The sequence below is a fragment of the Ictidomys tridecemlineatus genome, chromosome 3 (assembly GCF_052094955.1).
Source record: "Ictidomys tridecemlineatus isolate mIctTri1 chromosome 3, mIctTri1.hap1, whole genome shotgun sequence".
Classification (NCBI taxonomy): domain Eukaryota; kingdom Metazoa; phylum Chordata; class Mammalia; order Rodentia; family Sciuridae; genus Ictidomys; species Ictidomys tridecemlineatus.
The window spans coordinates 140,640,504-140,654,093 of NC_135479.1; the positions used below are offsets into that span (position 1 = coordinate 140,640,504).

A 13,590-nucleotide genomic window follows, 5' to 3' on the forward strand; every position below is an offset into this window, starting at 1 on the left:
GGCTGCAAACGGGGGTGATCTGGTCATGCTCCAAAAGAACACACCAGACTCCACTTACTGATGGTAGGTGGAACTCCACAAAGGGGAAGACCCTCTCCCCTGAAGAGAACCCTACCTGGGCCTGAACCAGGATGTCCTGGGCAATGGAGGATGAAGACCAGGATCCTCCCAACACTTCCCCAGGCTACACTGCAGGCCACCCTGGCTTCACATCAGAGCAGTCTCTTCCCTCACCCTGATTTCTCAACCCCTCCCCTTTAACTTCCTGGACCTCTGACCCACTACCCCTTCAGACACCAGACTATGGAAAACATTCCTAGATATCTGTGATCAAACCTGTCTTATGTTTTCTTTTCTTTCTTCTTCTTTTTTTTTTCAAGAAAATAAGAAAAGTCTCCTTCAAACAGCAAGTTGAAAGGAACCAATAGTAGGAAATACATGGGAAAAACCCCAACCACGACTCTTCAGGAGTCCAATGGAGAAGAAAATCTTCGGATGTCATTGTCTTGCACCAGGGCAGATACCACATGGAATAAGAGGGATGCAGACAAAGCACTCCCTCCTTTTGCACAGAGAAAGAGGCAGTCAGAGCTCAGAATAAGGTCTCTGCAAGCTTTGATTTAGCAAAGAATGGTCACCAGCACAGTGACTGCAGGCAACAGAGGGGAAGCTACTTCCCTGTGCTTTGATCCTTTGACCCAGATCATAGATGCAAGCCTGGGGGGTCTCTAACACTTTTTCCAGAGGGCAGGACCAGCTCTGCTTGGTCCCAGCACAGAAAACCAGACAAGATGAGACAGAGCCAGGAAAATGTGGTTAACCAAAGCAAAAGTAGCGAGAAAGGTACCAAGAGGAGGTGTTTGTGTTTCTTTAAATCTTGTCCCACCTTCTATCCTTCTTTTAATAGATATAAAAATGTTGTAGTTTTAATTGCTGTACTTGATCATTCTAATAATTTGATGAATGCATAATGACAATGAAAGATCATTGCATAAAAATGAAAAACTAAAAAGTAACAATTAAAAAAAAGAATTGCATATTATTAGGTACAGATTAACTGGTCTTTGAATCAATTGTCTATGCCCAGAGTCAGCCTAGCCATCTGGTCAAATCTTCATAAGCCTGTCACTGCTATTTGCTGGGGAGAAGTGCCTGTTTGAATTGTAGGTGTCCTTCCTAAGAAATGCTGGTCCTGGAGAGTCAAATAAAAAAATGTTGCAGGGTAAAGAGATGTAAAATGACCCAGCTTGACTTTGAGCTCATCCTCTGACCACCCCCACCCCCAGATTCTTACCAAAGAGCTTCACATCAGGATTGTGGCCTCTGAGGGTGAAAGTGACATCCTGAGAGTTGCTGGTACATTGAATTCTCTTGGTCTGCCCCCTGTAAGCTTCGATCTCCTGGCAACCATCTATAAAAGGCGGGTACTCATCTAGAACAGAGAGGGGACCGGATGTGAGACAGGATCTGGTGGACAGAGGGGGAGCTTTCTCTTCAATTTTTCCCCTCTGACCTGTGTGAGACAGACCCAGGCCAGTGCCCCACCTCTGGAGGCAGGAGTTAGTCTTGTCCCTGCCCTCAGACCTAGGCAGAGCACGTTGGCCATGTCCTTGTCCACCTGCCCAAATCTTTAGACTCTCTTTCTCTACCCCACCCCCCTTGAACAGGGCTCATCTCAAACCCTTTCCTGTTCAGATCATCTATTTTATCATTGAGAAAGCGCTGAAAACCATGAGGTTGATGTCTACTTGGACACTGCATTAGCCTAGAAATAGAGGCAGTTGGACCTTTTCAATGGTCTCTTTCTTGGAGACCTGCTATTTTCATCCCATTGTTCATTCATTCATTCATTAATTCAGTCAGTCAACAAATATTTATTGAACACCTAATATGTATGTAAATGGTGCTACTCTAGGATATAGCAAGAAGCAAGATGTGAAAAAAAGATACCTATGGACATCACAAAATACAAGTAGTTATAAATACAAAGGGGAAAAATAAGTAGGACAGGTGACTAGGAAGTGTGGTGAGCGTGAAACTTTAGATAGGGTGGCCAAGAAGAGCTCACTGAGGAAGGGACGCAGAAGGAGCAGAGGGGCAGCTGGTAGCTGTCTGGGGAAACCGGCCTTCCAGGGAGGTCTGAGTGGAGAGGGAGCCTATGTTTGAAGAACCCAAAGGAGCCCCTGGGTTGGAGTGGAGAAAGCAAGGCAGGGAGTGCTGGAAAGAGAAGGCCACGGGAGCATACTGAATAGAGCCACAGAGGCCACGGTGAGGGCAATGTCCCCATCTTCAGAGGAGTAACACCAATAAAATGACCTACTGAGGGAAGCGCCGTGGGAGGGGGGGCTCCTTACATGCCCGCCCCTTCCCTGGGCCCCCTGCCACTTACTGATGGAGGTGTTCATCTGCTGGTAGCTTCTAAAGAGCATCTTGGTGTGCAGCCCGGTGTCTGTGCTGTTTGTGGCCAGGGAGTCGTAGATGCATCGCCTGTCTCCATTACACTCCGAAATCAAAAGTTTATCCAAGGACTTGTTTATGAGTTGGTCATAAAAGACAGGGGTGAAATCGGAAGGCGGATGGTCGATCCTCTTGCCAAGGAGGCCTGATCCGTTGATCTTCCCTATGAAACAGGAAGAGTGACAGTGGTGGTACCAGGGGTGGGACTCCAGCCATATTCCAGCTGCACCCACTTCTTATCCTCACCATATAATGTTCAGGCAGGGGAGGGGGCAGGGAAGGAGGCATGGATTTGGCTTCTGTTTTTTCTTCTCTTTTTAGGTGTTGGGGATGGAAACTAGGGCTTCATGCATGCTAGACAGGCACTCTGCTACTGAGCTACACCCCAGCACCGGCATCCAGCTTCTGAGCCTGGAAGTTTCGATCATTACTTAGGGCCACCCCCTTCCCCTGTCCTCTCTTCCCAGTGGAGACATGTAGGTAGGATGGGAGGGGTGCATATCTAGGGTGTCTGCAGAATCCTCAGACCCTTACCAAGGATGGAGGTCTGGCCCCCACAGCCCTTGGGGAGACAACAAACAGAGACCCTTCATCTTGGTCTCCCCCATCTAACCCCGAGGATCCTGAGGCCCACACTCACAGGTCATTCCATAGTGAAAAAGTGTCTCCTCAGAGCTGTTTCTGGGAACAGTTGAGCCGTTGGGCATCATGAAGTCATCTTCTGGATTGTCATTCCATACCCCTGAGGGACAGAGTAGGAGGTTGGCCACCAGGGGAATGTGGCTCTCCCCTTCCCTGGGGAGCATCCAACAGGTCAGTTGCAATGGATCTCAGTTTGGGTCCCAGAAGGAAGAGAGGACCATGACCTTATATCCCTCATATCTCCTTCAGGGAAGGAAGAGAAGGAAATGGAGAAAATGGAGGAAGGCGGGTGGAAGGGTTGGGGGGAATGTGGAAGGCAAAGAGAAAGGAAGGACCGACGTGGGACACAGGAAGGTGGTAAGGCGGCCACGTTCCCTGGAACATCAGGAGAAGGACCAAGCTCCATCTGGGGTCTCAGCCCCTGCTTCTTACCCAGGAGCCCCTCGGTGTGGTTTCGATACTCCTCTGGGAGACTAGAGGAGGCATGGAGGATGTTGGAGAGAGCGATGACTGAGATGGCCACCGTCCCGTCAAAGCTGGCTGAAACCTGGGAGCCATTGCGGGTCAGTAGGACTCCAGTGGTGTTGAATATCTCTAGGCCTAGAAGATGGGGAGGCAAGTGAAGAGACAGCCAGTACCAGCACCCTGGAGGCCACAGGACTTGGCAGCAGTGAGGGCTCATGACCCAGAGGAGACTCTAAAAGCAGGTCTGGGATGTTCTGAGAGTGTCTCATCTACAGGCCCCACCCAAGCACTCAGGCCACGCTCAAGGCCCACTGCACCTCCTGCCTCCTTGAGACTGGAGATGGGGGCTACCGAAGGAGCAGACTCACAGCACTGGAAGGAAGGAGGGAAGCAAGGAGAGAAAATGTAATGCCAAAGGGACTACAGGGGTGGTGACTGCTCTGCTCTGCCCAGTGCTGCCATCTCTATGCCTCAGCACACTGCTCCCAGGGTGCTAAGCGCCCTGCTGACCTCCTACCCAGGGACTCAGGAAAGGCTGACTGACAGCCCTTCCTAGCCTACCTTCTGGGTCTTCACCGTTGGTCTCAAATGTCACATTCTGGTTATTGTGCAGAACATGGATTGTGTCCTCCCGCTCAAGGAGCCACTGAACCTGGAAAGTAATTGGAGGAGACTTCATTTCCATTGGGGCAGGTGGGGCCGAGGTCTAGAAAGGAGGCTCTAGAGAGCAACTCAGCTAGGACCTGGTCCCTGGAAGGAGAGGAAGGCAATAAGGAGGGTGGCAATGAGGTTCTGCCAGCTGGACGTGTACAGAAAGGTTGACATGGGCCAGGTCCTGTGCTAGGCACATTTCTTGGATTATCTTATTTAAATTGCACAACATCCACACTTTATCACAAGAAAAAAGCAACACAGGAAGCTTGGTGGTTTCTTCAAAGTGAAACAGCTGGTAAGAGGTAGAGGCGGGACCCTAATCAAGCCATTTAGAGGTTTTACTCTGGGGGCTCCACCGGCAGGATATGTCCCCCCCTCTTTCTGCCCCTTCCCATTCTTTGTTCTCTTCCTCCTTCTGGGCCTTGGTATCAGCTGAAGGTCCCTGAGGGGCTCTCTGGTCGTGGGCGGCGGCGGGGGGGGGGGCGGTGCAGGGATCCTCTGGGCACCCTCCACTCACTGTGATGGGGCCCAGGCTGCTGGAATTATATTGAGCAGCAAAGGCGATGAAGTTGGTGGCCCTGGCTGAGCCCGTCTGGGCAGTGCGGCCCTGCAGCAGGAAGGAGGAGTTTCCATCCCTGGCTCGGACCAGCAGGAAGTCCCCCAGCCCATTGAAGGTATAATTGGCACCATCCAAGGTGGTGATGTGGGGGTCTCCAAACATCCAGGCTGGAAACAAGGAGATAACATATTACTAACAAACCAGGGCTGAGATTCCCCCTGCCCACCAGGCAGGGCATCTGCCAAGTAGACTCAACCCTGGGCAGATGCTCAGGGGGTATAGAACCTGCCCCCAAGGCCTCTTGTACTTGTGTTCCCCGACCCCATCCACATCCCTTCCCTAACTCTATATTCAAAGCCCCTCTGTTTGCTGTCAGCCCCACATAGGAATTATCCCCATCTTCCCTTGTGACCCCAGGTCTGCCCCAGGTATCTAGTCCTCTCCCAGTCCTGGCTCAACATCCCAGAGGCCAAGGGGATGCTCTGCGGGCGCCCCAGTCCTCACCAGGCCGCAGGGGTGTGTATCTAGCACAGCTGATACGGGGCCGCCTTTGCTGGTACAGGATGCAGAAGGAGGGCTTGTCGTTCCAGCGGCAGCACCAGTTCTGTGTCTCCAGTTCCTTGTCTGTGGAGGAGATGGGTGTGTAGGGGGTCAGAGGGGAGGCCTTGGAGAACAGCTGCAAGATGGCATCAGTGGCAAGAGCATGGCTTTGGAATCAGGCACAGAGCAGTTCCCATCCCACTGTGCTGGTGATGGATCAGATTCTGTCTCCCTTGCAGGTGTGGAGTCCCAAGGCTCCCAAAGAGCCAGAGCGGGAAGGATATGGGGAGAATGGAGACTATGATGGTACGGACAGAAGGTGGGTGAACACCCTGCACCCACTCCCCCAGACCTCCATGTTTTGTAGCTCCCTTGGAGGGTCTCTGCAGGGAAAAGATTCTGTCTTCCCCCAAATGGCCTGCTGATGTGGGCTCAGGGACTGGTTCAGGCTAAGTATTCTCCCCTTGCCTGGAAATATGTCCAGGCAGGGGGCCATGGGGCCAAGAAGAAATGGGGCAAGAGGCCCTTAGTCATAAATCTCTAGAATGCTAACGGACAGGGATGGTGGAAACTTCCTAACTTCACGAGATAAGAGAATTGAGGGCCAAGGGGAAAAGATCTGGGAAGGAATGGAGACAAGAGGCTTCATATGGAGGGTCGGGAAGAGCGGTGGGCACCAGAGCGGGTGGGAGCGAGATCTCCAGGGATGCACATACCAATCTCCCAAGGACTCTGCACATGAAAGCCTTCTTGAAACTCTCCCCAGGGCCCATAGCTGCAGCACACACCAGCACGCCAGGACGAGAAGCTGCACAAGTGTCTGTGGCGGAAGCCCCACCATCCTGCAACGAGGCCGGGAGTCCTCAGGCCCAGGCTTGGGTGCCTGAGGTGGGGCAGGGATGATAAAGAGGTGTCTCTGGGGAAGGGGCTGAGAAAGGGGAGTGACAGTATGAACAGAGGAGATGGTAGGTGGGCTTGTGGGGATCAGGAAGAAGGTGTCACCTATGTTGACCTGCTGGAACCGTAAGTCCCATTGGCCCTGCTGCCAGGAACAAGGGCAAGAGATCTGGTTCCAGTTCCAGCTGGGCCACTGAGGCTGGCTCTTTAACCACCAGAGGCACTTGAGACGGTAGTTGGGCCTTTCTTCCCCGTGCAGCCTGTAGACCTGCAGCCCCCGGAGGCCTAGAGAGGCAAGAGAAGAGGGAGTTAGCCCAGAACCTGGGGCCACAGGCTCTGTTTCAGCGAATGCACCCCCATGTCTCTCACTGCCTCTCTGTGCAGGTCTTCCTGGGATGGGGCCCTTTTCAGATTGGCAGTGATTCCTTCCCTCAGACCCTTTGAACATGAGCTCCAAAGCCCTCAAACTTTGGCTTTCAGGGCAAAACTGTGCAAGTGCTGGGCAGGCAGGCCTTGCCTTGATCCAACTTGGAGCCAAACCCTGGTTTTACTCGCCCACCTCCCAACCTCCCATCCCTTCCTCTAAGCTCTAACACCTCCCAATCCCTCCAGATCAGTTCTGCTTCATGCACCCTGCATTGTGGTCAGGGACACCACCCTCCACTCGGTCATGCCAGGAGACACTGTCCTTCATGCCTCACCCTTGCTCTCCACCAGCAAAGACCCTCCAGTGGCCAAAGCAGCCAAGAGGACAGAAGCTGGTGCCCAAAGGCCATCTGGGAGCCACCGAGAAGCTGGCATGTGAAGCAGAGACTTGCTGCAACATCCTGCAGCTGAGGAGTCTTCCTCTGCATCCAGGGAACATCTGTTTTTCTTTTTTATTAACACATATTAACTTGTACAAAGCAATGGGTTTCCCTGGGACAGTTCTGTACATTATTCACCCTCCCTTCTGGCCTCTTTCACCTTCCCCACACTCCCTGGTCCTCTTTCCAGTCCCTAAGAGTCCCTCTTCTACCTTCAGGTCATTTTAAATATATTTCTTGATTTGTTTCAGTTTCCATAAATGAGGTACATGTAGACCATGTGATACTTGTCTTTTTGTGTCTCGCTAATTCCCCTTAACCTGATGTTTTCTAGTTCCATCCATTTTCATTCTTCTTTATGGCTGTGCTCCACTGTGTATATGTTGTTTTCTTTTCCTATTTATCTGTTGACAGGTGCTAATTCTACATCTTGGCCATTGTCGATAAATATCCATACTATTTTCCATAGTGGCTATACAACTTCATTCACATCCATAGTGTACAAGGGTTCCTTTTTCTCAACATCTTCCCCAGCATTTATTTGTTTTGCTAAATGGCTATTCTAACTGGGGTGAAAAAAGAATTTCAGAATAGTTGTGTTTGTTTTGCGGTGCTAGGATAGAACTCAGGTGTGTGCTGGGCAAATACTCTATCACTAAACTAACCCCAGCCTTCAATGAAGTTTTGACTTGCATTTCCCTGATGGCTAAAGACATTGAGCATTTTATTCCATATTTCTTATTGTCCATTTGTACTTCTTCTTTTGAGAAGTATCTGTTCAGATCATTTGCACATTTTTTGACTGAATTACTTTGTTGTTGTGTTGAGCTCTTTATATATTGTGGCTATTAATCCTCTGTCAGACAAATAGTTGGCAAAGATTTTCTCCCATTCTGTAGGCTGATTCTTTACTCTGTTGATTGTTTCCTATGCTGTGCAGAGCTTCTTAATTTGATATAATCCCATTGTTAATTCTTGTTTTTGTTACCAGATCTATTGGATTCCTAGCCAGAAAATCATTTTCTGTGCCACTATTTTAAAGTGTTTCCCCTGTGTTTTATTATAGTAGTTTCAAAATTTTAGTTTTACATGAAGGTCTTTGATCGATTTTGAGTTGATTTTTGGACAAGTTGAGCTAGAGATCTAATTTTAGTCTTCTGCATGTGAACCTCCAGTTGTTCCAGGAGCATTTGTTGAAGGGACTGTCTCATCTCCAGGGTATGTCTTTGGCACCTTTGTGGAATCAGTTGACTGAAGAGGTGTGAATTGATTTCTGGGCCCTCATTTCTGTTCCATTGGTCCAAGTGTCTATTTTTGTGTCAATATCATGCTGAATTCATTACCATGGCTTTGTAGTATGTTTTGAAATCAGGTGTTGGGATGCCTCTAGTATGATGCTTTTTGCTTAGGATGGCTTTTGCTATTCTGGGTCTCTTGTGCTTCCATATAAATTTTAAGATTTTTTTTTATATTTCTGTGAAGAATGTCATTGGTATTTTAATGGAGATTGCATTAAATCTGCATTTTGGGTAGTAGGGTTGTGTGTGTGTGTGTGTGTGTGTGTGTGTGTGTGTGTCTAGTGAGTGGGATTACTTTTCTGATTTCTTTCTCAGCAAATTCATTTTATAGGTGTAGAGAAAAGCTACTTGTTTTTATGTATTGGGTTTTCCTCCTGCTACTATACTGAATTTTTTAGTTCTAAAAGTCTTTTGGTGGAGTTTTTGGAATTTTCTATGTATAAAATTATATCATCAGCAAACATTGATAATTTGACTTTCTCCTTTCTAATTTATATGCCCCTTCCTCCCTCCCTCCCTCCCTCCCTTCCTTTCTCTTACCTAATTGCTTATTTACTGTAGTAAATAAGAGTGATGAGAGTGGTCACCTCTATCTCACTCCTGATCTTAGGGGAAATGCTCTCAGTTTTTCCCCATTCAGTAGGATATTGGCAATGTATTTGCCGTATATAGTCCTTATTATATTGAGGTATGATCTTTCTATACCTAACTTATTCAGGGCTTTTATGATAAAGGGATATTGAATTTTATAAAAATATTTTTCTGTATCTATTGAGATGGTCATAAAACTTTTGTCGGGGCTGGGATTATGGCTCAGCGGTAGTCTTCTGCATGTAAACCTCCAGTTGTTTAAAAATATTTTAAAAAATAAATATTTAAAAAGAACTTTTGTCATTGATTCTGTTTTTGTGCTGTATTACATTTTTTGTATACATTTATTGATTTGTGTATGTTGAACCATCCTTGCATCCCTGGAATTAAATCAACTTGATCACAGAGTATGATCTTTATAAAGTACCTTGTATTAAATTTGCAAGTATTTAATTGATGACTTTTGCACCTATGTTCATCGTGAATATTGGCCCATAGTTTTCTTTTTTTGTTGTTGTGGCCTTACCAGGTTTTGTTAGTAGGAGAACACTGGATTCATAGAATGAATTTGAAAGTGTATTCCCCTTTCCGTTTTTATAGAATAGTTTCAGAAGCATTGTTTTTCTTTAAAAGTCTGGTAAAATTCTGTAGTGAATCCATCCACTACTGGGTTTTTCTTTGTTAGTAGACTCTTTTTTTACTGTTTCAATCTGCTCACTTGTTATTTATCTATTTAGGTTTTTTAATGTCCTTTGGCTCAATTAGGTATGTCATATGTGTCTAGAAATTTGTCCATTTCTTCTAGATTTTTCCAATTTATCCACATATAGTTTTTTTTCAAAATTTTCTAAGGATCCTTTGGATTTCAGTGGTGTCTTATAATGTCTCCTTTGTCACCGCTAGTTTTATTTATTTGTGTCTTCTTTCTCTTTCTTATGGTAGCTAAATGCGTCAATTTTGTTTCTTTTCAAAGAACGGACTTGTTTCATTGATCCTTTGTATTATTCTTTTAGTTTCTATTTCATTTATTTTTACCTTGATCTTGACTTCTTTCATTCTACCGATCTTTGGTTTGCTTTGCTCTTGGTTTTGTGAAAACTTGAGATGAATTGGTAGGTTATTCATTTGAATAACTACTTACATGGCTGACCTTCAATGATAAAACACCCTTTTACATTCTGGAAACTATAATTTCTTTCTCTTTGGGGCCTCTGCACATTGAATTGAGTCATGGAGGAGGAACCATGGTTTGCCTCCGGATACTGAAGTCTTTTTACCAGCGTGAAAGCTGCTTGAGAGCAAACATAGTTGACCTTTTAACTTTTATTCAGCACACCGAGGTGCTAAATAAATGTTGACTGAACTTCAGATCTCTGGAACTCCTTTTGGTAGATTCTCTTAAGGGATCTTATCTGGGCTTTCATTTCAGCTCTGAGACAGGACATTTGGAGTATGGTTCTAACTGTCCACTTATATCTCCATCTCCCATTTTCCTTACTTCTAGGATCTGGGCCCCCACTGACAGACCTCCTGGATTTGGCATATCTGATTTGGCTCATGTGAGACAGAGCTCCATAGACAGCACAGTATCTAGAAGGCACTAGTTGCTCCTTGGGCTCTCCCAGGTCCAGAGTGTGCGGGTAGGCTGTCAGACTATGCAGGGAAAGGCTTTCAGGATGATGGAGAATTTAGGGACCCACTTTATAAGACTGCCATGACATACAGAGTAAAGGACAAGGGAAGACTGAGTCCACCTAAAGTATGATAAGGTGGTGTTTTTTTTACCTAATTTGGAATTCAAGAATCGGTCTGGACGATACTTCTCCCACAATGGCCGGGACATCAGTGGGCTGTTTTCAAAATACCCATCTCCACTGCAGGCAAAAGAAAGACTCTTAGTCCTCTCTCACTCATAGGTTCTTCCCTGTTCTTTGAAAGTCATTAATTCAGCTAGTCAGTCTGCCAGCACTCAGTTCAGCTGGTCAGCAGTCAGCAGCTGGTAGCCTATTACTCAGTTGGTCAGTTGGGCAGCCAACTTAAATCCCTGAGATCCTGTACTAAGGAGAAGGGAGGAGAAGACAGGCATAAAGATTCTGTTTATTCCACATCTGATTTCTGACTGCAAGGAACCAGTAAGTCCACTTGGCCATGAGGTAGAAGTGGGAAAATAACAGGAGTTCAGGCTTCCTTATCATTTGTTTCCCTTAAACTAGGGATGGAGAGGGACAGACGCCAGGGGCCAACATATTGCATTGGTTCAGAGCTGGACTCTGAGTCAGACAATCCTGGAGTCAACGGATGATCCCAACTCTTCCTAGCTTAGTGACCATGGATAAAAGGGATCACAGTGATGTCTACCTCACAGCATTGTGAGTATTCAATGCAGTAACATCTGCACATGGCCTCAGAACTGAGTGAGAACCCTATACGATGGCACCACCACCTCTACCACTGCCATCGCATCCTCAGTGTAGGTCCAGACCGAAGGAAAGCCAGGAGCCTCACTGCCCCCATAGCCTGTAACCTCACTCTGGGCGTATGACACAGAGCAGTGACTCCTGATCTTTGCTCTTCTGTGACACAGGCAAATGACACATGCATGTCATTTAAATGTTTTCAGGGTGGTGTGAGATTCCTTGCCAGCTGGGTAATCCCACTCCTTTCTCCTTTACAGCACATCAAGAATCAAGTGAAGCCGAGCACTGTGGCACATGCCTGTAATCTCAGCGGCCTGGGAGGCTGAGGCAGAAGGATAGTAAATTCAAAGCCTGTCTCAGCAACTTAGTGAGGCCCTAAGTAATTTAGCAAGACCCTGTCTCTAAATAAAATATAGAGAAAGGGCTGGGGATGTGTCTCAGTGGTGAAGTGCCCCCTGGGTTCAATCAGCAGTACCAAAAAAAAAAAAAAAAAAACCAGAAAGAAAAACAATCAAGTGAAATAAATGCAATTATAGGGCAACCTGAATACACTGTAATGTAAGAGAAAATCATTTGCAGCAATGGCCAGTAATAAATGGCATGTAACCTTCACTACAGAGTGCTACACACCAGCATATGGTTGGGATCCATTATGTCAGAGGCTGGGTCACGTCCTCACACAGGTACCCACATTGCACCCATCCACAGACCCCTCCCTTCCCTCCTCTACGTCCGGTGCCATCTAAGCTGCTAGGTGCCCCTAGGTAGGTAGATAATTCTCAGGAAGCCAGGAAAGCAGATTCTAGCCTCAGATGTTTTGGTTCAAATCAGACTTTCAGATAATGGCTTATCTGTTTGCATCTCAGTTTCCTTATCTGCAGAATGAGCATAACAAATAGCGCTACCTCATGGATGGTTGTGATAATCACTAAAATAATGTCTATGAAGTTTTTAACATAGTAAGGTTTTAACATGGCTGTTATTATGGTATCTGAGGAGTGAAGAGAAATCAACATGTCAATGGAAACTAGGGAAGGCAAAGTAAAAAAAAAAATAGTGCAATGCCCAGGGACTAGGGTAGGAAAGATGGCAGGACGCATTGGGGCATTTTTCATCAGAAAGAGCAATGAAGGAAGCACTGTGGGAAGTGAAGTGAGTGCGAATCACACACATCAGTAAGGAGGAGCCATGCCTTGTGCGGGGGGTGGAGTGTGCTGCTCAGTACAGAAGCCTTGCCTCCATGCCTTACCTGGAGAAGCCCATGAGGACCCCGTTGCCCCAGCGCTGGGTTAGGTCCCACCGCATCCCATTACTCTGATAGAGAAACAGGGCATAGGATCTGCTCCCATCTGTGGAGAGGATGGCTTGGTAGGTGTTGGTCTGGAGGTTGGTAGGAGACAAAAATAAGGATGCCTATGAGACACATTGGGTCTAGTAGTAGTTCTCATGTGACCCCTTGAGTTCTCTCAAGAAGGTTGTAATAAAAAGAGTGAATCTGGCTCCACGCATGCTCTCTAGTCCTAGTTTGAGATGAAATTATTTGCTGGCTCCTACATGTGCTCCTGCATTGCTATCCTTGCCATGAGGTGATGCAGCCAACAGGGGCCCTCAATGAACCTACACTACAGTTTGGACTTTCATCCTCCAGAACTGCAGGTTAAATAAACCTCTTTTCTTCATAAGTATCCTGTTTCAGGTATTTTATCATGGTAATACAAAACTGACTAATATATAAATCATATGAAATTGCCAATAGTCAGACATTTTTGATAAAAAAAAAATGCCATTTCCTGTTTCTGGTTTCCAGGCTATTGTGAAGTCGTATAAGAAAGGGCTGAGGCAGGCCTGGCACACGGTGTGTGCTCAGCAATTAGTTCTGGCAGGAATTGCTATAATCAACAAGCTTTCCTACTTTCCTTGAGTCAGAGAGGGTTCTAGAAGAGTAGCCCCTTCCTGGGATTCTAGGATGGCTGACCCCACATGTCTCACAGGGAGCCATTTTTGGTTCACTCACTCCAAAGGTCCACTGGGCAGGATAGGCAGGGGCATCGACCCATGTGACCTTGAGGGTCCACTTGGCTTTATAGCTCCAGGTGTTTGTGAACTTTTCAATCCAAGTCTCCACCTGCTGAACTGTCGGGTTGTATTCATCATAGAGTGTCTCATATTCCTAGAAAAGGAAGGCAGGTAAGAACAAGAAAATGAGGGTTCCATTCAAGACCCCTGAGGGATCCCAACTTTCTGCTTAGGAATCATACTCATTT

General features: G+C 46.7%; 1 protein-coding gene across 1 annotated transcript in view; it reads right to left on the reverse strand.

The window, feature by feature from the left end:
• The window catches only part of Muc4 (mucin 4, cell surface associated), a 49,077-nt gene that overhangs the window by 9,861 nt on the left and 25,626 nt on the right, over window positions 1-13,590 (reverse strand). Inside the window, exons 5-16 of the mRNA XM_078043968.1 lie at window positions 13,341-13,496; window positions 12,576-12,706; window positions 10,695-10,783; window positions 6,320-6,499; window positions 6,034-6,159; window positions 5,282-5,401; window positions 4,736-4,944; window positions 4,126-4,216; window positions 3,532-3,699; window positions 3,098-3,199; window positions 2,390-2,620; window positions 1,295-1,432 (exon numbers count right to left, since the gene is read on the reverse strand). Of these exons, the coding sequence (XP_077900094.1) occupies window positions 1,295-1,432; window positions 2,390-2,620; window positions 3,098-3,199; window positions 3,532-3,699; window positions 4,126-4,216; window positions 4,736-4,944; window positions 5,282-5,401; window positions 6,034-6,159; window positions 6,320-6,499; window positions 10,695-10,783; window positions 12,576-12,706; window positions 13,341-13,496 (1,741 nt within the window). The remainder of the gene's footprint in view (window positions 1-1,294; window positions 1,433-2,389; window positions 2,621-3,097; window positions 3,200-3,531; window positions 3,700-4,125; window positions 4,217-4,735; window positions 4,945-5,281; window positions 5,402-6,033; window positions 6,160-6,319; window positions 6,500-10,694; window positions 10,784-12,575; window positions 12,707-13,340; window positions 13,497-13,590) is intronic.